The sequence below is a fragment of the Ovis aries genome, chromosome 3, assembly GCF_016772045.2.
Source record: "Ovis aries strain OAR_USU_Benz2616 breed Rambouillet chromosome 3, ARS-UI_Ramb_v3.0, whole genome shotgun sequence".
Taxonomy (NCBI): Eukaryota; Metazoa; Chordata; class Mammalia; order Artiodactyla; family Bovidae; genus Ovis; species Ovis aries.
The window spans coordinates 33899298-33920331 of NC_056056.1; the positions used below are offsets into that span (position 1 = coordinate 33899298).

General features: G+C 53.6%; 1 protein-coding gene across 1 annotated transcript; it reads left to right on the forward strand.

Moving 5' to 3' along the window:
• Positions 1-1812: 1812 nt before the first annotated feature.
• On the forward strand, positions 1813-19070 carry SLC35F6 (solute carrier family 35 member F6). The gene is made up of 6 exons (XM_004005740.5): positions 1813-1991; positions 11929-12001; positions 13081-13252; positions 13710-13922; positions 14602-14712; positions 16598-19070. The coding sequence occupies exons 1-6, from the start codon at positions 1915-1917 to the stop codon at positions 17065-17067; spliced, it is 1116 nt and encodes a 371-aa protein (XP_004005789.1). The 5' UTR covers positions 1813-1914; the 3' UTR covers positions 17068-19070.
• The last annotated feature ends 1964 nt before the right edge of the window (positions 19071-21034 follow it).

A 21034-nucleotide genomic window follows, 5' to 3' on the forward strand; every position in this document is an offset into this window, starting at 1 on the left:
TCTCCTGCTTGTCTTTGGGGTCCCTTCCCCACCTCTGGGCTTGGCACTTAGAGGATTCCAAGTGTATTTGCCCATAAATCCTTTTGTCTCCTGACTCCAGAGGCAGCAATTTGATGAATGATCAGAACATCTTGCCTGGAGAATCCTAGGGAGGGGGGACCCTGCTGGGCTGCCGTCTATGGGGTTGCACAGAGTCGGACACGATTGATGCGACTTAGCAGCAGCAGCAGCAGAACATCATAATAAATTAAAATTCATTTTATGATGTGACTGTGGAGACAAAGACTGTGCTACTAGTGACATCATGTCGGGCTGATGACACCACTAATCATTAGTAATGTTTGTTTCAAGACAGTGTCCTTGGCTTGATACACATGGGGAGAACAGTCCAGAGCCCCCAAGTGTGTCACAGCTGAACAACTGAGCTGAACAATGAGTGTCATAGCCCACAGGGATGGGCTATGCAGCTGGTGTGGACCGAGCTGGTCTACTCCTTGGGACAGAAATTCATTCATCTCTACACGCCCCAGCATCTCACTCAGTATTTCTGGAAAACTGAAGTAATCCCTTTACCTGAAACTGGTGGTGGTGTTGAAGATAAGCGCAGAAGAAACCTCTTTCTGCATCTCTCAACTTCCCCAATGACTGAAAAGAACAGGCCACATTGTATGAAAGTTCCCAGATCATCTGTGGGTCCCAGACACACTCCATGCCCACATACACCCATACTCCATGCCCATGCCTTTTGGGCAAAGGCACTGCCATTCTCCCCTGTGGGACAGCCCTTCCCCTCTATCCTGTGACCTCCCACTACTGCCCCAAATCCCACTTATACACCTTCTCTATTGGGTCTTCCTGGTCCAGCCCCTTGAGAGTTTTTCCTGATTCAACACTGGTCATCTTCACAAGGTCAAGGCAGTCTTAGGGCAGGCAGGAGGAGTGGGCAGGCAGGCCCCATCTCCGCAGCTCTAGCAACAAGATCTGCAGTGATGAGGCAATGTGCTCACTGGGTCTGAAGCAGGTCCTCCAAGGCCTTGAGCTCCAGCCTGTGGTATGACACGAGCATGGGCTACAGACAGAGACCAAGAGGTGAGGACAGAGCGGGGCTGGGAGCTGAGAACCAGGAGTAGGACTTCAAAAGCTGGGACGCCTTTGCACATAAACCCCTGAGCAGGATCCCAGGAATCCAGGGAGGAGCAGTGGATTGAGACTGGTGGAAGAGCTTAGCAGCAGGCACAGATCTGGGGGACACTGAAGAATCTGCGTGCAAACCCCCCCTCTATTTCTCGGTAGTGTGATCAAAAGCGAACCACTTGGCTTCTTTCAATTTAGCTTCCTTTGTTACAAAATGGTCTCCCAGGGAGCAGGAACTACTCTTACACCACTTTTCTGGAAGATGTGAGCCACACCACGGGTTGGGATCTCTAGGCACTAGTCTCAGGCCTCCTGGGAGTTCCCTGGGTACCCTGCAGAGACGAGATTCCCACGCGGGGCGTTTCTACTTTGTGGTTTGCCTCTGACATTGTTCAGCTCCATTTTTCTCAAGGGTTTACAGAGCGCTCTAACATCCACGGATGCAATGTCGTTGCATTGTCCCATCAGCCTCTTTTGCAGAGGGGCCTCTTTTGCACCTGGGGCCGTGACTTCCCAGTCACTCTGCCGGGACCAGCGCTAGCAAATCCCGTCCGGCAGAGCACCCGCACCGAGATCACGGGCGTAGACGCCTGGGCCCCGAGCCCTCCCTGGGGGCGGAGCGAGCCGGCGCGGGGCGGGGCCTTTTCGAGTCACGTGACTCCCGGCCCGGAAGCGCTCGCGCCCGAGATCCCCGGGTGACCGGGTAGCGAGCTACCATCTCCAGCGAGCGCGGAGATTGCGGGGGGTCCCTCTAGTATCGCGCTCCCCGCATCCGCCGCCATGGCCTGGACCAAGTACCAGCTGTTCCTGGCCGGGCTCATGCTCGTCACCGGCTCCATCAACACGCTCTCGGCAAAGTGAGTCCGGGCCTGGCCGGGAGGGGTTGGGGCTCGGTAGGGTCTGCAGCCGCCCGCAGGGGCGCTGGCGACCCCCGCCCTCCTCCTGCACCCTCCCCCTTCGCGGCTGTCATTTCCTGGCCTCACCAGCCAGCTCAGTTTCTCTGGTCGGTTCACGCAGTTCATGGACCACCCAAGAGGTGCAAGGCACCAGGGAATGCGAGGAGGAGCAAGCAGTGTCCTGGCTGGAGATCCGAGCCCCCGCTTTAATCCCAACCAGTCACTTTCCAACTCAACATCTTTAATAGGAGGGCATTCTTCTCTACTGCCCCTTCCAAGGTGGCATCAGGGGCGCGGCCCTCCAGGAGCTGTCGGCCGGGGAGGGCTACGATAGATGCCACGTTAGCCGAGTGACCCGTGAGCATGGAGGGCTGTGATGACAGAGTAGGGGGTGTTCCATGGGCCCCTCCTGGAGAACTGGTTTCAACTGGACCTTGAAGCTTGGCTGGAATTTCTGCTGTGGTGGAACCTCGAGGCAGGAGGGGCAAAATCTAAGGGGATTGTAACTCGCTTCAAATGCCCAGGCTAGATTTTATCCCACAATCAAAGAGAGGCTTTTGAGAAAGTGATTCAGTGAACCTGGTGGTCAAGGTGAAAAGTAATTTGCTGGAGGGAAAAACACTGCAGGGCTGCTGCAGAGCAGATGAGGGGACCTTGGAGGTGGAGGTGAGGTGGGAAGGGAAGGGCCAGGTGGGAGAGACCAGGAGCAAAGTGAAACCACAAGGCCTGACCCACAGGATCAAATAGTCACTCCTGGGCTTCTGCCTGGGAGAACAGGAGTGTTGTTAACCCAGACAGGGTGGCGGGCGGTGGAGTCGGGATGGGGGGGTGGCGGGCGGTGGTTCTGCTCTGATGTCAGAGGGTGTGGTGCTCATGGGCCCATAAGGACAGTCCTCAGAAGGTTGTGGGTTGATGACCTGGGGCTGTCATGAGGCTGAGGGACCGAGCACAGTCTCCTATTTGTAACAAGCAGGAGGCCCTGAGAGGCAGCCCCTTCTCTTGATGGCCCTTTGGCTCTTTCTCTGTCCCTAGCTCGGCATCAGGCCTTCCTGCCTCTCTGCCCACCAAGAGCCCTAATTCCCAGAGCCCAGCCTTTCTCTGAGCCAATTCCAAGGTGCATGTGGAGGACAGTAGACAGCGACCCTCTCCCAGTCAGACCTCACTTCCACCTGGGTCTTGCCAGGCTTGAAGCAAAGGGGAGTCACCCCAGTCACCCCAGTCAGGCCCGTGGGGTGGTGGGGATGGTTGTACCTTACTCATTTTCTAGAGTGTTTTTTCCCCAGCACACTCTGTCAGTGATGTGAGAAATGCCCCAGAAGAGAGGTCTGGGAGAGAGGTCTTCTGTTCAATTCTTCAGACATGTATAAGGTACTTACAGTATGGGAGCCACTGCCTAGACTCAGGGAAGAAGACAGAGTGACCAAGAGAAGGTCCTGGCCTTTGAGATGCTTAGGATCTGCAGTGGATGAGATGTGCACATGCTTGACAAGCACAGTGTCCTCCCTTCTCCACAGGAAAGTGGACCTCTGGGTGGGCCCCACCTGTCTCTCCCACTGGGCTCTGGCCAGCCATGTCTGTGTCTTGTGCTGGGCTCCTGGGCCCTGCGGCCTCCTGAAGGGTGCTCCTCTTGCTGAGCACTTAGCTGTAGAGGAAACTCCACCTGAGGTCTTCCATCTCTGTTAGGATCTGAAGGCCGCAGAACAAGTCACTGTCCATCAGTCCCACAAGCCAAGCCCTCAGTCTGGTGCTTACAGGGTGGCTGTGATCGGCCGTGGCCACTGTCCCCAAGGAGAACTGAGTTATTACTGAGGTTACCTGTGCTGACTCAGCTCCTTCCTTAAAGAGGTCCAAACCAGTCTGGTGAGAAACCAGAGGATCCTCAGCCCCAGGAGGCTTTGCCCCTGGTGGCTACCTGAGAGGCCAGAAAGAGGCTTCCAGGTAGGGACCCAGCCTTTGCCTGTGACCTGATGAGGGGCTTTTCAGGAGCCTCCCTACCTGTGACAGGCCCTGGTATTGGACACTCAGCAGCGTTCTGAGGCCAGACTATGAGAAGAATGCTCTCAGAGAAAGAACATGGGAAAGCAGTGGTGTACATCCTGATGGGGTTATCGATTTGAAATCACACTCTGACCTCCAGTTTCCAGCAGGGACAGACAAACGGAAATGTGACCACAGCAAGTAAGTGCTAACTAGCTAATACCCAGACAGAGAATAGCATGTACCAGGTCCTGCCCCAGCCACCTTTCATGAGTTAATGAATTCTCGTAATCATCCTATGAGGTAGATACATATCTTGGCCCTGGATAAGGAAAGTGAGATTCTGGAAAGAGGAACTTGCTGGCCCAAGTTCAACTGAGCTATGAAGTGGCAGAGTTTGTATTTGAGCCTAGGTAGTCTGGTTCTAGAATCCATACTCTTAATCTCCAATATGAATGAAGCTGGGGACTTCTCTAGTCATTCTCAGGGACATTTAGAGTTGTTAGAAACATAGAAGTTATCCATTCTAATCCCCACAATTTACAGTCAAGTTCCCAAGAAAAGTTTTTGTGTCTGTGATTCAGCTGCTTGGTGGCTAGAACCTAGGTCTCAGCATTTTGGTCCAGTCCCTCAAACTTCCTCTTCCTTGGGGCTTCCTCTTACACCTCCCTGGACAAAAACAGACAAGCATGTGCCTATGGACGCTGTAACCCTATCAGGGGCATCTCCCCTCCCTGCCGCTGGAGTGCCTTCGCTCTGGGGCCGGGTGGCAAGCATCTGAAGCCTCTGTCCCAGCGCTCACTCAGGGCTCAGGTTTAGAGTCTCTAGTAGCCTTTTGCAGTGTCTGCGCTGTCGAGTGAGCATGGTGTTTCCCTCCTCGGCTTCTTGGGAGGACTGAAGACAGCGGACGAGGAAGTAGGCTGCGACTCTACTGCGATGATAGGTCAGCTGTCGGCTGGAGGAGGTCACTGCCCACTCGGGAGGGTTGGGTGCCCTGCAAGGAGTCAGCCTGCCTGGGCTGGGCTGGGGGTCACCTGCGTGCAGAAGGGAAAGTCATGGATCAGGCAGGCCCTTGGGTGTGGGCAGAGGTCCCCTCCCTTCTCCTTTCTGTGGCTACTTCCCCCCACTACCAGCCCTTCTGCTGGTGCGCCTCCTAGAGAACAGACATTTCGGCCTCCCCTGGCACTGTGTGGAGCTGTCTGCCTGAACCAGTGCGCCTTTTGGAACCGCATCCTCCTGAATCCACCTGGGGTTCTGCACGTAAAGAGCCAGGGTCAAGTAGATGCTCACTCAGGAAGGCTCAGCTCCCTTCCTAAACTTCTGCAGGCTGTGAAGCCCACCCCCCAGTGAAGGGCCCATGGGGCCGTGTTCTCCAGCCGCCAGACCCGCTGGGTCCTGGGACCCTGTAGGAAGGGAGCAGGGGGCCTGGGATCATGGGCCTCAGTTGGGGAAGGGCTATCAATCTCCTTTCTGTTTGCGCTCTGACTTTCTCGCCTTGGCAGCTGCCCCACCCCCCAGCCCTGTGAGCAGCACGGGATAATTGCTTCCAAGGGGTTAATGCCGGCTGTAGAAAGCCTGAAATCTGGAGAAAGCCTGCAGTGGGGAGGGCAGTGTAGGAGAGGAGAGAGCATGTGGTTTGGCAGCTGTGGGATTAGATGAGTCACTGGGCCTCTCCAAACTTCGGTTTCATCTATAAAATGGGTACAGAATCCCTGCCCCACCTCTTACACATGCTGTAAGAGCTCCTGAGGAGAGTCTTCTTATCCTTAAGAGAAGGAAGGGCTGTCATCATTTCTTACCACGTGAGCCACCTGCTATGACATCCCAGAGGGTGGAGAAGCCCTGGGGCTCTTAAGGTCCGGAGCAGGAGAAAGAGGCTGACTCACCAGGATGTGAGCAGAAATGGCGTGGATTCTGCGGGAAGGGGACACACAACTGATGGATCCGAGGAAGCCACACCAGCCACTTCCTCAGCCTCTGACCGCAACCCCCAGCCCCACGCAGACACACACACACATACACACACACACACCTCTGGGAATGCTGAGCTTGGAGTTTCGACTGGGCCAAGCCACGCCAGCATGACTCATCCCCCAGGAAGGCGAGCCCACCTCACAGCCCTCTGAGGCCCAGGGAACTCAAGGAAACCCGCTTCTGCCAGTGGGAGGCACTTCCTCATGTGGCCTCAGCCTGAGCCTCCTGGGTCCCCACAGGCCTCCTGCCCTAGGGACCATGGCTATCCCCAGAAAAGAGTGTCCAGAGAGTGGAGGGCCCACCTGCAGGGCTGACCTTTGCCCCACCTCAGCCAGGGAAGTGGGAAAGATTAGGAGGAAGAAGGTGCTCGGTGTTGAGGAAGGAGCACAGAGCAGAGGGTGGAGGCTCATGGGCACTATAACTTCCCTGTGTGCCCAAGCCCTCTCTGGCCCCTGGGTTTCTCATCTGTGAAACTAGGAGCTTCTCGGGATGATGGCCGAGTTTGTCCTCTTTTGGCTCTCTGTGGCCCTCCAGTTGTCCTGCAGGATGGGTCGCAGAGGAGGGACGCTCCCTGGAAGCCTTCAGGTGGAGCGGAGCTGGGGCCACACCCACCCGGCCCAGAGGAAAATTTTGCAAGAAGGAGTTCGTGATCTGAGCCACCGTCAGCTCCCTGTCTTGTTTTTGCTGACAATATAGAGCTTCTCCATCTTCGGCTACAAAGAATATAATCAATCTGATTTCAGTATTAATCATATAGTGATGTCTATGTGTAGAGCTGTCTCTTGTATTGTTGGAAGAGGGTGTTTGCTATGACCAGTGCATTCTCTTGGCAAAACTCTTAGCCTTTGTCCTGCTTCATTTTGTATTCCAAGGCCAAACTTTCCTGTTACTCCAGATATCTCCTGACTTCATCCTTCTGTATTCCAGTCCCCTGTGATGACAAAGACATCTTTTTTTTTTTTTTTTGGTGTTAGTTCAAAAGGGTCCTGTAGGTCTTCATAGAACTGTTAAGCTTCATCTTCTTTGGCATTACAACAGCAGAGGAGAAAGAGGGAGAAGAGACAGAAAAGAACTTTTATTGACTCCCTGCCATCTGCCAGGTCTTTTATGTCTTATTTATTACTTTTGCGAGTTCATCAGTGTTGGCATCATTATCCGCATTTTATAGGTGAGAAATCTATAATTCATCCAACCTGTAACATTCAAAAATCTGAAGTCTGACCTTTCCATATATCCTGCTACCCTTTCTGAAAATAAGTTCAAGCAGGTGGGTTTGGGCCTAGATCCACCCATTAACTGTATGAGGCTGAAACGGCTCTCTCCCGCCCAAGGCCTAAAGTCCCCGTCTCTAAAATGAGGGTCCTTGTTGTGAGACTTAAACCACATAGCCCACGTGAAGTGCTCAGCCAGTTCAAGGAGAAGCACAGGTCTGGTAAGAGTCAGTACACAGTGAACTGTGCATTTATAAATACACGTTAGGGAAGTGTTTTTCAAGGAGACAAGGGCTATCCCATTGGAGAGTCACTGATGTCACCCCCAGATGAGCTAGGGCTGGTTTTGGCCATTGTTCTGTGCTACCTGAGGGCTTCTGTGACTGCGCAGTGAGCCAAACCTTTCCCAGGGCCAAGCTGGGAAGCCTGACTCCTTCCCAAAGTGACTGCAGGCCTGAACTCCTCCCTGGCCCCAAGAGGCTGGGTGGGGCAGCGTGTCCTAACACCTAATCCCTGGGGCTGTAAGCCTGCCCCAGTCCCTCAGATACAAAAAGATTCCATTTCCCCTGCTGGGAACCTGCCCAGTCCAGCCTGTTCAGTTCAGTTCAGTCGCTCAGTCATGTCCGACTCTTTGCGACCCCATGAATCTCAGCACGCCAGACCTCCCTGTCCATCACCGTCTCCCGGAGTTCACTCAGACTCACGTCCATCGAGTCCGTGATGCCATCCAGCCATGTCATCCTCGGTCGTCCCCTTCTCCTCCTGCCCCCAATCCCTCCCAGCATCAGAGTCTTTTCCAATGAGTCAGCTCTTCGCACGAGGTGGCCAAAGTACTGGAGCTTCAGCTTTAGCATCATTCCTTCCAAAGAAATCCCAGGGTTGATCTCCTTCAGAATGGACTGGTTGGATCTCCTTGCAGTCCAAGGGACTCTCAAGAGTCTTCTCCAACACCACAGTTCAAAAGCATCAATTCTTCGGCGCTCAGCCTTCTTCATAGTCCAACTCTCACATCCATACATGACCACAGGAAAAACCATAGCCTTGACTAGACGGACCTTAGTCGGCAAAGTAATGTCTCTGCTTTTGAATATACTATCTAGGTTGGTCATAACTTTTCTTCCAAGGAGTAAGCGTCTTTTAATTTCATGGCTGCAATCACCATCTGCACTGATTTTGGAGCCCCCAAAATAAAAGTCTGACACTGTTTCTACTGTTTACCCATCTATTCCCATGAAGTGATGGGACCAGATGCCATGATCTTCAGACCCAACCCTTGGAGAAAGGAGACAGCACCAGGGGAGGGAAGGAGGCTTAGCACCAGCCTTCCAGCGCTCCTCGAGGTGCCCATCCCTAGGGAAGGGCAGGCCTGGCTGGTCCCACCAGCAGGGGGCGACTCAGACCAGGTGGCAAATTAGCACTGTGCATTTGGACTGTAGTCACCACCTGGCTATTTGTCTAGTGGTGTCTAGAAGTCCATTCATGCAACCCAAACAGTTTAAACTTGTGTATAATAAGATTCTAGGAGCAAAGAAAGCTGTGGAAGTTACTGGATGCTGAGCTCACATCCTCTCTAGTGACAGTGACTGTGGGACCAGAAAGTCACACAGATGTGAGTTGTGACTGTCAGGTGCACAGGCAGTAGCCCAGCGGGAGTTCCAGGAGGTGGCCCCACCGCCAGATCGGGGTCTTCTAGAGCCTGCCAGTCTGTGCTCTGGGTGTGGCCCCAGGAGGGAGAAGGGGCTTTCATACCAGCCCTTGTCCTAGGCTTCTGGTTGACCATGAACTTGGCAAGACCTCCCCTGTTCCTCCTGGAGGAGCCCTGGGAACTCTCTCTCTGACCTGCTCACTCACTCCAGGGCCATTGTCTCTGTGCCCTTGGTAAAGCTTGACCTCTTCACTCTCCCTGCTTCTCTCTGTTTCACTCAGCTGCCTCACCCAGGCCCTCCGCCAGGGCTCTGTCTGTGACAGTGAGTCTGGCTGGAGAGTGGGCTACCTGGGTAGGCCATGCAGGTGGTGGCTGGCCCACGTTCCGGGTCCTGTCCTGCTCGGGGAGGGATCCCCGAGTCAGAATCTACTGCAGATCAGGCAGAAATGAGACCCCTTGGAGAACAGGCAGTTTCTGTCCTAAGTGGGGGCTTTCTTTGCCCCTTTGGTACTGGGTCTGGTACATCCTGATCCCCCAACCCAGATTTCCTCTGCATTCCCAACCAGGCACATCAGCACTTCTCCTTAAGGGCCCATCAGCTCCCCTTTGACCTCCACTGTTCCCAAGCAAGCACTGTTCCTGACGTCCCTCCTTACATCTTTGGGAGTGGATGGGGTCTCTCACCTTGAGATAAGTCTGCCATAGCCCGGTGTTGTTCACTCGCCCTAGGATGTGTTCAGATTTCTTTGTAGATGTGGTCTCTCCCTCCCGCTTCGTGCTACCATCACCGCTCAGCCCGCCCTGCCTGCTGCCTGCATCTGGGCATCATGCCCTTGCCCCAGGCTGTGGGAAAGAGCTCCCAGAGAAGCCCTGCCTTGTGTGTGTTCCTCGCTCAGCCGTGTCAGACTCTTTACGACCCCATGGACTATAGCCCGCCAGGTTCCTCTTGTCCATGGGGATTCTCCAGACAAGAATACAGGAGTGGGTTGCCATTTCCTTCTCTAGGGGATCTCTGCAACCCAGGAACCGAACCCGGGTCTCCCTGGTTCAGGATCTTTGTCAAACCCAGACCTGCAAGTGGAGTGGCCCCTGCTCCGGGCACAGGAGGCAGAAGGCTTCCCTGCCGTCTGGGAGCTGAGGCTTGTGCAGAGAGGAGCTGCAAGACAGGTCGGGATCACAGTGTAGCTGCTCTTGACAGATGTTGTGGGGAAAGACATTTCAGAAGTCCCAGGTGGTGCTAGTGGTAAAGAACCTGCCTGCCAGCACAGGAGATGCAAGAGACGTGGGTTAGATCCCTAGGTCAGGAAGATCCCCTCATGTAGGAAGTGGCAGTCCACTCCAGTATTCTTGCCTGGAGAATCCCATGGACAGAGGAGCCTGGTGACCCTATGGCCCATAGGGTTGCAGAGTCAGACACAATTGAAGTGACTTAACACACACACACACACTTAAGCCTTATACTTTAAAGATAGCCACTGCCTATGCATGGGGTGCTATGGTTGGGGCAGGTCAATGGCCTACAGAAAGTAGCCCTAGGTCTGTGTTGACCTCAGTCAGCAGTGTGATATGGCAGATACAGTCCAAGCCAGGTCAACTAACCAGGATGTCCAACAAGTGGGAGGGGCCTCCCTGTTGCCCAGCTCCATCCAGGCCAGATCATATGCCTTGGGTCTGGACTTGGGCCCACTGGAGCACTTCCAGAAGTCAGCAGCCAGGGAAGGAAAGGTTACCAAGGGCTGGGGCTGCTTAACCAGAAGATTCAAAAGGTGGAAAGTGAAAGTGAAGTTGCTTAGTCATGTCCAACTCTTTGTGACCCCAAGCCTATCAGGCTCCTCCGTCCATGGGATTTTCCAGGCAAGAGTGCTGGAATGGATTGCCATTTCCTTCTCCAGGGGAGCTTCCCAACCCAGGAATCGAACCCGGGTCTCCCACATTGCATTCAGACACTTTACCGTCTGAGCCACCAGGAAGATCAGAAGGTGGAAACATCTCCAAATATATGAAGGGCTTTCAGATGAAGGAGAGATTCGATCCCAGGGATATAACACAGCCCAGTGAAAGTGAAATTCAGGGGCAAAAGCTTCGGTGACAGACATTGGTCAGTGCGGAATGGTTGGTAGCATCTGCCCAGAGCACTGTGCCATGACATGTTCTGGACTCGGTGGGGCCACATGCCAGAGTCAGCCCATCTGCTGGGCACTGGCTGGCAGGCCACTCCACAGCGCCGTGTCCTTGCCACCTGCTTCTAAGCCACTACTAGAAAACCCGGCCAGACCCTTCAGGTTATGTGAAGGTGACCGGGCGGTCTGTGTCAGGTGGCCGTTTCCCAGGGCCCATGTGACCTGCAGACCAGGGACTCGACATTTTTTGAGCACAGGTCCTTTGATAGTCTGGTGAAGGCTAGAGTAGTGTTTTGAAGTGTGCAAATAAAACCCCAAGGATTACAGAAAAAGCTAATTGCATTGAAATAAGATTATCCAGACATTGAAAAAGCCAGTTTGTGATATAGTAACAGGTATGTGCATGCACTTCTTAACACATGAAGTTATAAGCAGTGGGTCTACTGCTGCTAAGTCGCTTCAGTCATGTTCTACTCTGTGCGACCCCATAGATGGCAGCCTAGCAGGCTCGTCCATTCCTGGGATTCTCCAGGCAAGAACACTGGAGTGGGGTGCCATTGCCTTCTCCAAGCAGTGGGTCTAATTACTGTAATTTTTGACTAGTGATGAGTGTAAGTGATACCTCACAGTATCTACAATGACTTGAATGTGAAAATGAGAATAGCTGTGATTTCCATGTGTGACAGTTGTAGGTCCTGCAATAGTATATTTATAATTTGAAGAAATGCTAAATTTCTGCTAGTGGTTCATGAGATTTCAGCTAAAGGTACCCAGGCCCCCACTTTCGGTCCCAACTCCCAAGTGAAGTCTGCTTACTGTGAAGACTAGCCCCTTCAAGGGGAACCCCACTCTGGGCCAAGTCCCCTAAGTCTGGCCTCTTGGCATCAGGAGGCATGAGCTCTCTGCAGGCCTGGGACCAGGTGGGAGAACCCGTGCACTGCAGGGTTTGACCTTCTCTCTGTCTGCTGCAGGTGGGCGGACAACTTCGTGGCCCCAGGCTGTGGAGGAAGCCAGGAACACAGCTTTCAGCATCCCTTCCTCCAGGTATCTGTGCCTCTCCTCTCCCAGCTCTGTCTCCCAGGGCTCAGAGCAGGTCCCCCCGTGAGGCCTTGCTGTTTCCTGTCCTAGGAGTGGAGTCCTCCCTTGCTCCCTACTCCTCTGTCTCCCTCCCCAGAACACAGGCCAAGATGTGGGGTGTCCCTGGAAGGGGCCAAAGGCCCTGTTCCCCGTAGGAGGCCTGTACAAGTCCTGGTGCGTGGTCATGTCCTGGACACCATGAGGCCAGCCTGAACCACAACAAAGTCAGGACCCATTTGGAAAAATCAACACCTAGTAAAACCTGCTCTCCAGCCATGGGGAGCCCAGACCCACTAGGACAGGGCAGGCACCATCAATGGAAGGTACCTTATTGCTGGACTGGGAAGGGGGTGAGACAAATTTCAGCCTCAGTTCTGCCAGCAACTTGCTCTGTGACCTTAAATAAATCCTTGAGCCTCTCAGGGTCTCAGTTTCTCCATCTGGAACTTGACCGGGAAGTGGCCTAGACTGGTGGGTTTTCGGCCAGGCTCTATAGCCTTAGGGTTTCCATCGAGGTGTCTGAGGAGCTAAGGAGTAGACATAGGAGGCAGCTCCCACACAGGAGCTCTGCGTTTATCTGTTTTACATGTTGGGTTTATAGGTAAACTCTTACTTGAAGAAAGATGATTTTTTTTTAATTTTGTTATGGGACTTCCCCGGTGGTCCAATTGTTAGGACTCTGTGTTTTCACTGCCGAAGGCATGGGTTTGATCTCTGGTCAGGGAACTAAGATCCCAAAACCGTGTAAACTGTTAGTTGCTTAGTCATGTCTGACTTTTTGCCACCCCATGGACTGTAGCCCACCAGGCTCCTCTGTCCATGGAATTCTCCAGGCAAGAATACTGGAGTGGGTAGCCATTCCATTCTCCAAGGGATCTTCCCAACCCAGGGATCAAACCTGGGTCTCCTGCATTGCAGTCAGATTCTTTACCATCTGAGCCACCAGGGAAACCCAAAACCGTGTGGCATGGCCAAAAGAAAAAGAAAAAATTAGTTGCAGGTGAACCTCTTTCCAGCTCTGAACTGGCCTGGTTCTGTCCCTGCAGGCAGTGGGCATGTTCCTGGGAGAGTTCTCCTGCCTGGCCGCCTTCTACCTACTCCGGTGCAGAGCTGCGCGGCACTCAGACACCAGCGCAGATCTCCAACAGCCCTTCAACCCTCTCCTTTTCCTGCCCCCAGCCCTCTGCGACATGACAGGGACCAGCATCATGTATGTGGGTGAGTCGCCAAGCCAGGCTGCCAAGGGCTCAAACTGTGGCCCCAGGGGGATGCTAGTGAAAGAGCCTCCTCCCACCCCCAGGTCATCTTCAGTTCAGTTCAGTAGCTCAGTCGTGTCTGATTCTTTGCATGGACTGCAGCATGCCAGACCTCCCTGTCCATCACCAAGTCCTGGAGTTTTCTCAAACTCGTGTCCATTGAGTCAGTGATGCCATCCAACCATCTCATCGTCTGTCTCATCCTCATCAACTCATCTTCAGCACCCACTTCACACACACACACAGCTCACCTTCAGCTCCCCCTTTACACACACTCACACCCCTTTACACACACACATACCACCAGCATTCACTGAGTACTTAGCACGTGTCAGGCCTGCCTTCAGCCTTGAGGACACCTCAGTGAACAGAGCAATTGGGCCCTCAGGAGCTCACATCACACATCTCTCCTCTCCCAGCCCTGAACATGACCAGTGCCTCCAGCTTCCAGATGCTGCGGGGAGCCGTGATCATCTTCACAGGCCTGTTCTCGGTGGCCTTCCTGGGACGGAGGCTGGCGCTGAGCCAGTGGCTGGGCATCCTTGCGACCATTGCCGGGCTGGTGGTGGTGGGCCTGGCCGACCTCCTGAGCAAGCACGACAGCCAGCACAAGCTCAGCGAAGTGATCACAGGTATGGCCGGGGACAGGCGTCCAGGGGTTGTCCCGCACAGAGTCAGGGGAAAAAGCATTTGATAGGCTCTGCTGCCTGCCAGGCCTCGGGGGAGGGTGTGTGGGGTACCCGCTGTTGACCTGCACCTGCTCTCGAGGTGACGGGAGCAAGCAGGGCCAAGCAGCATGAGAGGGGTGGGTAAGGATTGGGGAGATCGGAGAGGGAGAGGGAGAGGGCTACATTTACTCGCAGCCACACAACCTACAGAATCCAGGAGAGGAAACACATGAACGTTTACTGAGCACTTACCCAGTGATCAGTCGGCACTCTGCACTGTGCTCGGCATCACTGTCAGTCTTACGGTCCCGGAAAGGAAGGCCTGCAGCAGTTTTACTGTGAAGTGCCACCCTGGTCCCTCAGAGGCAGAATTAAGCCAGAAATGTCCATTTCAAACCCCATTGCTTCTCAAAAGACCCACTTACCCGAGTTGTGCAGCCCTCAGACCCCCGGGCCTTCTGGAGCCTCACCCGAGAGGGGCGGTGACAGTGCCTGCCCTGTTGGCCTGCCCTACCCCTCGGGGGCCAGGAGATCAGGCTCAGGGATGCCCTGCAGAGTCAGGGGCTGTGGGGGGCTGTTCCGTCCCTGAGGGAGCTGTCTCCCCGAGCCCTGGCCTCACCCTGGGCCCCTCTCTTCCCCGCAGGGGACCTGTTGATCATCATGGCCCAGATCATCGTCTCCATCCAGATGGTGCTGGAAGAGAAGTTCGTGTACAAGCACAACGTGCACCCGCTGCGGGCGGTCGGCACCGAGGGTGCGTGTGAGCACGGGCCGGCGGGAGGGCGCTGGCAGGGGCGAGCCCTGCAGGGTGGCACGTGGGGAGGACCTGGTGAGGGCCTGGTGGGTGCTGGGGACCTCTGGGAGGGGTGAGCCTGCCACCTCCCGTCCTTCCCTTCACCACCTTCAGTTCAGTTCAGTCGCTCAGTTATGTCTGACTCTTCGCGACCCCATGAATCGCAGCACGCCAGGCCTCCCTGTCCATCACCAACTCCCGGAGTTCACTCAGACTCACGTCCATCGAGTCCGTGATGCCATCCAGCCATCCCATCCTCTGTTGTCCCCTTCTCCTCCTGCCCCCAATCCTTCCCAGCATCAGAGTCTTTTCCAATGAGTCAACTCTTCGCATGAGGTGGCCAGAGTACTGGAGTTTCAGCTTCAGCAGCAGTCCTTCCAAAGAAGTCCTAGGGCTGATCTTCAGAATGGACTGGTTGGATCTCCTTGCAGTCCAAGGGACTCTCAAGAGTCTTCTCCAACACCACAGTTCAAAAGCATCAATTCTTCGGCGCTCAGCTACTCTGACACGTGCCGTGCACTCAGCCTGGAGCTAAAGGAGGACAGAGATGAAGATGAATAAGATGCAAGCCACACTTTAGGGAAGCCGACCACTTCCTGGAACTGACCAAGAAAGGAGCATTCAGTCCACTGTTACTCAAGGGATAGTTCACTTGCCAAGCATATCTGAGTGACATGGCCCAGGGAAGGTGGCATCCGAGCTGCAGGTTTCAGCAGGCAAGAGTGGGAAGGAGGGAACTGCAGACACAGAGGAGATGTGGGGAGCTGGACATGAGTTTGGAAACCAGTGAGGAATAGTTTGGGTAGGGGTACACATTTGATGTTGGGGAAATAACCAGGGATTGAATATGTCAGGGCCACATTGTAGAGAACCTTGAACATCAGGCAAGCAGATTTCGATCTTAAATGACAGGCAGGGAAAAACTACCAAAGGTTTTTGAGCAGGAAAGTAAATCAAAATCAGTGCTTTAAAAATATAAAACTAACAGGGTGGATTAGAGCAATGCGATCAAGGTGTGACCTTGGTCTCCTCAGGGATTGTGCCTGGTGCACTGTGAGCCGAGGGCTTATGACAGATGTGAACCACCTAAATCGACTATGTCATCAAGCACACTGATCGCTTCCACTTATTTTTTTTCAAAAAAGCACGACTTTCAGAGTGAAAGTGAAAGCGTTAGTCGCTCAGTTGTGTCAGACTCTTTGCGACCTCACAGACTGTAGCCTGCCAGGCTCCTCTGTCCATGAGGATTCTCCAGGCAAGAATACTGGAGTGGGTAGCCATTTCCTCCTCCAAGGGATCTTCCCCACCCAGGCGTTGAACCCAGGTCTCCTGCATTGCAGGTGGATTCTTTACCATCTGAGACACCAGGGAAACTACTTCTGAGTGAAGCAGTGCCTTAATTTACATTCCAGTCTAGCTCCTTGTCACAGACCAATGGCACTGAATTAGCTGTGTTTCTCCACACTTGGGAGAGCAATGTAGTGCTTGGAGCCAGCCAATCCTTCTGTCAGTGAATAGAACCGAATTTTAAAAACGTCAGCATTGTATGTTTTAAGGATAGCTGTTTTGTGGCAGTGTGCACGACTGTGCACTGGTCACAATATAAAGTGTATTTCCTGTTCTTGGTCCAGTCAGGAAACACAGGTTAAAAGTGGAGAAGGGGCAGCCAGAGCCCGTTCAGTAGGCAGAGTCTTGAGTTTCTAACGAGCAGGATGCCTCCAGGACCTGAAAGGAAGGAGCTGGTTTGAGGGCGGCTTGGCAGGGGTGGCCAGAGGTCAGCGGAGCGCCGGCAGGGCAGGACCGGGGCCCCAGCAGAGAACCTGATGTGCTCCCTCCACTCCCGCAGGCCTCTTTGGCTTCGTGATCCTCTCCTTGCTGCTGGTACCCATGTACTACATCCCCGCCGGCTCCTTCAGCGGAAACCCTCGCGGTACCCTGGAGGATGCGCTGGATGCCTTCTGCCAGGTGGGCCGACAGCCACTCATCGCGCTGGCGCTGCTGGGCAACATCAGCAGCATCGCCTTCTTCAACTTCGCGGGCATCAGTGTCACCAAGGAGCTGAGTGCCACCACCCGTATGGTGCTGGACAGCCTGCGCACTGTTGTCATCTGGGCGCTGAGCCTGGCGCTGGGCTGGGAGGCTTTCCACCCGCTGCAGATCCTCGGCTTCCTCATCCTCCTGGCAGGCACTGCCCTCTACAATGGGCTGCACCGCCCACTGCTGGCCCGCCTGTCCAGGGGCCGGGCCCCGGCCGAGGAGGGCGAGCATGAGAGGCTGCTGGGGGGCTCTCGGACTGCCATCAACAATGCCAGCTGAGCCTTCTGCAGGGCCTCTGCCGCCACCCGGATGCTCCTTGTTCCCTCTGAGGCTGAGGCCACGTGGGCTGGTGAACCTCAAGTGCTTTGTCCCTAAGGCCTCACCCCGCCCCCTCCCCACTGACCCCCACCCAGGGCAGCCACTGCCACAACATCCAGGTCTTCCTTTGTCACCAGCCTGTGCAGAGAGGTGTTACCCAGCCCCCTCGGAGGCCTGAGTGCCATGCCCAACCCCTGCCAGGCCTCCCCAGACCCCCAAACCCCCTGGAATACTAGAACTAAATCATGGGGTAGAATTGAAGCAGCCCTAGGGCTTCCTCTTAAGTCATAAGCTAAATGTGGTTCTCCCAGGAAGAGAGGTCAGTGAGCAAATTCTACCAGAACTAAGCACTCTGTTTTCTAAAACTTGTAAGATATTCCCTAACTCTGGAGACTGAAGTTTCAGCTGGGGTCTTGCTGCAAATGCTGTGTGCTCCGCAGCCCTGTACCAGGTTCTTCTGGGCCTTGGCATCCTGCTCTGTACAAGGTGTCCATGGTGTAGGACCAACCTGGGGAAGGAGGAACAGCCCGTTTATTGGAAATGCCTCCTGCCCACGGTGCTCCTCCTCCTCGGTCACACCCCCGGGCCTCCCCACCTTGGAGAGATTACGGGGGGTTTCCAGGCAGCCCTTGATAAGTTTTTATAAACTCTGATTCATTCAGCTTCCATTTTAAAGCTGAGGAAGCTGAGTACCAGAGTTTTGTTTGGCCAAAGGGCTCTCCTGCCCAGGGCTCTGGCCATGCAGCTACATGACCGGGCGGCAGGCTGGGGTGTCGAGGGCATTTGGGCCTCAGCTCCACCCCCAGCACCCCCACTCCATGGAGAGCCCTCCAGGGTGATGGGTCTCCCAGGAGTCTACCGTTCAGAGTGATGCTGCTATCCCAGGTGCGTGTTAGTGCATAACAGTCTGCACAGGCAGGTGCGGATGAGAAAACTATGGCCCAGAGAAGGTCAGGTGATGTCCTCATGGAGCCAGTATTCCAAGTGCGGATTGCCTGATTCCAAACCTGTGGCCCCACCTACAATATGAGTGTCTCTGGGATCTTTGGGTGGGGGTACATCCTGTGCTCTTGTCCTCCAGGTAACCCACCCCTGAAGAGAGGGAACTGGTAGCAGGGACCCCAGGGAGCTGAGCACCCCTCCTTTCCAGTGGTCCTCACTCTGTGGTAGTTTCTGGAGCCTCAGTTCACTCCCCTGAGCAGCTCTATCATGAAAATGAAACACCAAATGCCTTCCTTAAAATAGATCATGGGGAAGGAATCTCTGACCAGCAAAGCCCTCGGGCTGTGGGGATCCAGCAGGTTCTCACCAACCCTGTACCCCCAGCTCTGAGTCTCAGGGGTCCCTGAGCTCCTCTGGGCCATGGTGTATATCACAGGAGGGAGGAGGTGGGGACTATAGCTGCTTGGGGGGCTTACAGTGTTGTTTCAGGGGTTTTATTTTTAAAAAACAAAGGGAAATAGGCAATACGGACTTATTTCTTTAGTGAGAAGGAAGAAACACAAGGGTTAGGACATTTCTGGAGGTGATGTCTAGAATGCCAGAGTGGAAAAACTCTAATGCACCAGAGAAATCATCCAGCCCCAACCCCCATTGTTCACATGAAGAAGTTGAAGCCCAGAGAGGAAGATTTCTCAAGAATGCACAGAGCCAGGGACTGGCAAAGACACATGTGCTGGTTCTCAGGCCTTTCCCATCCCATTCTCCCATCGGAGGAGGGCTGGGAGCCTGAGCTAAGAGTCCAGGACTGGCTAAAGAAAACAAATCATGGACCAAGTGGATTTTAGCATTGAAGGGTTGTGGAGTGAGGGGCAGCAGAGCATGGGGAGGGAAATCATAGTCAGGCCTGCCATCCATGCAGGCACCTTGCTTTAGGTCTTCACATCTCTAAAATGGGGAGGCCTATGTCTCACAGGATGGCTGTGGGCATTAACCTAAGATAATAAATGGAAGGTACCTGTAAATGCTTACAGTGGAGTGTCCTGTTAGGCTGCTCTGCCCACCAGGGTGGCTGAGGTCCCAGCAGAGCCCTGGCTCATCGGCTTTGCTTGGGGGTGGGGAGGGGGGGATCTTTTGTAACACTATTGCGGAGTAGAGTGCAAACCTCATGTCGATTATAAGATAAAACAGGATGCCTCCTGAAATTTTTATGTTGAACCTAAGTACCCCTCTGGACAATGGAGGCGTGTCCTCTCTGTCCTGGTGTCTGGGGGGCTTCAAAGGATGAGTGTGGGAGGCTGTGCTGTGTCGTTCTGGTCATGGGGGTGGAGAGGGTAGGATCCCTACTCTCCCACTGAGTCTCGAGGGTTGTGAGGGACGTCTGCAGCTGTGGCCTACTGCTCTGAGCAAGGTAAGGGGGCCCTGGGTCCCAAAATTAGGATTGACTGATAACAAACTTATCAGTTTAGATACAGTGTTACTCAGGCCATCTGCATTGTGAACTTACCAGTCCTGCCCCATTCATAGTGGTCCTGGAAAACCGTGGGGCTGGAGCATCTTCCAGGACTGCCATCCAGGCCCTGGAGGAGCCCTCGGGCTTGCTGCCCACAAGAGAGACTTAGGACCGTGCCAGGCGGTTGCGTTTACCTTCACTCATCCAAAGGTCTCTTAACAATCAAACGGCACTCAAGGCGGTCAGAGTCCCCTGATGAGGACAGTAGGAGGATTGGACCGAATGGCCACGTGGTGCTGGGGGGAAGAAGCAGAAAGGGAGTCAGAGACCTGTGTCCGCAGCCCACCCCTCTTTGACTGTGGCTTTAGACAAGTGATGTTGCCTCTCCAGACTTTGGCTGCCTACAAGTGTGTTCACCTCCCTGATGTGCTTGCCGATTGATTTTGTTCTTTCATGTTTCCCTTGGTTAAGAGCCCACCCGGCCTTACGTTGACTACATACTTTGAAAATCTGAGGTCATCAGGGGGTTCCTCCAATAGCCATAAAAGTTTATAGATCGCCCTTCTTCAGTAAGAGCTGTCAAAAAAAATTTTTTTTTCTATGTTTTAAAGAATTTTTATTGGAGTATAGTTGATGTAAAATGTTGTATTAGGGACTTCTCTGGTGGTCCCGTGGTTAAGACTCCATGTTTCCACTGCAGGAGGCATGGGTTCAATCCCTGGTCAGGGCACTAGGATCCTGCATGGCACAGTGCAACCAAAACCTTAAAAAGTGTTTTGTTTTTGCTGTATAGCAAAGTGAATCAGCTATACATATATCCACTCCTGTTTAGATAGACAGATAAAAGGCCTTTGTAATGGCCTTTTCTTATAGGTCACTACAGAGTATTGAGTAGAGTTCACTGTGCTATATAGTAGGTCCTTATTAGTTATCTATTTTATATGGTAGTGTGTATATGTCAATCCCAACCTCCCAGTTTATCCCTCCCTTCCTTTTGCCCCCTAGTAACCATAAGTTTGTTTTCTACATCTGTCTTGTCTATATATATATATATATATATATATATATATATATGATTTCTATCCCATAATTCAAACTTTCATTGAGAACTGACATGCTCCAGGAACTGGATCCGTCAGAGAAAACCAGAGAGACAGGTGTGTAAGGAAGGAGTTGGAGCCCAGCACAATGTTTCCTAGTGAAAGGCCTTGGCGGGCGGGGGCAGTTGGGCCAAGGAGAGCGGCTCAGCGCTCAGAGCTGTCAGCTCCTTTGGAACCCTTGTCTCAGAATGAATAGGTGTCTTCCAGGCTGGGAGGAGAGAGGAAAGTCATATTCTAGGAGCAAGGAACAGCTGGTGAAAGCACAGAAAGGTGTTAAGTGTGTAACCAGATGATGAATTCAAGAGCTGCAGGTGAGTAGGTTGGTGTGCTGGCCACGGGTACAACACAGAGAGCTGCAAGAGACAAGGCCAGAGAGTGGCACAGGCCCCTGGGTAGTGCTGTACCTTTCAGGCTTTGCTGAGCCACTAGAACTCCA

Bases quoted from the DNA above. Each gene is read 5' to 3' on its own strand.
- SLC35F6 (XM_004005740.5), top strand. From the start codon at position 1,915: ATGGCCTGGACCAAGTACCAGCTGTTCCTGGCCGGGCTCATGCTCGTC. The intron at 12,002-13,080 runs GTATCTGTGCCT...CTGTCCCTGCAG, and splicing joins TTCAGCATCCCTTCCTCCAG to GCAGTGGGCATGTTCCTGGG. The intron at 13,923-14,601 runs GTATGGCCGGGG...TCTTCCCCGCAG, and splicing joins GCTCAGCGAAGTGATCACAG to GGGACCTGTTGATCATCATG.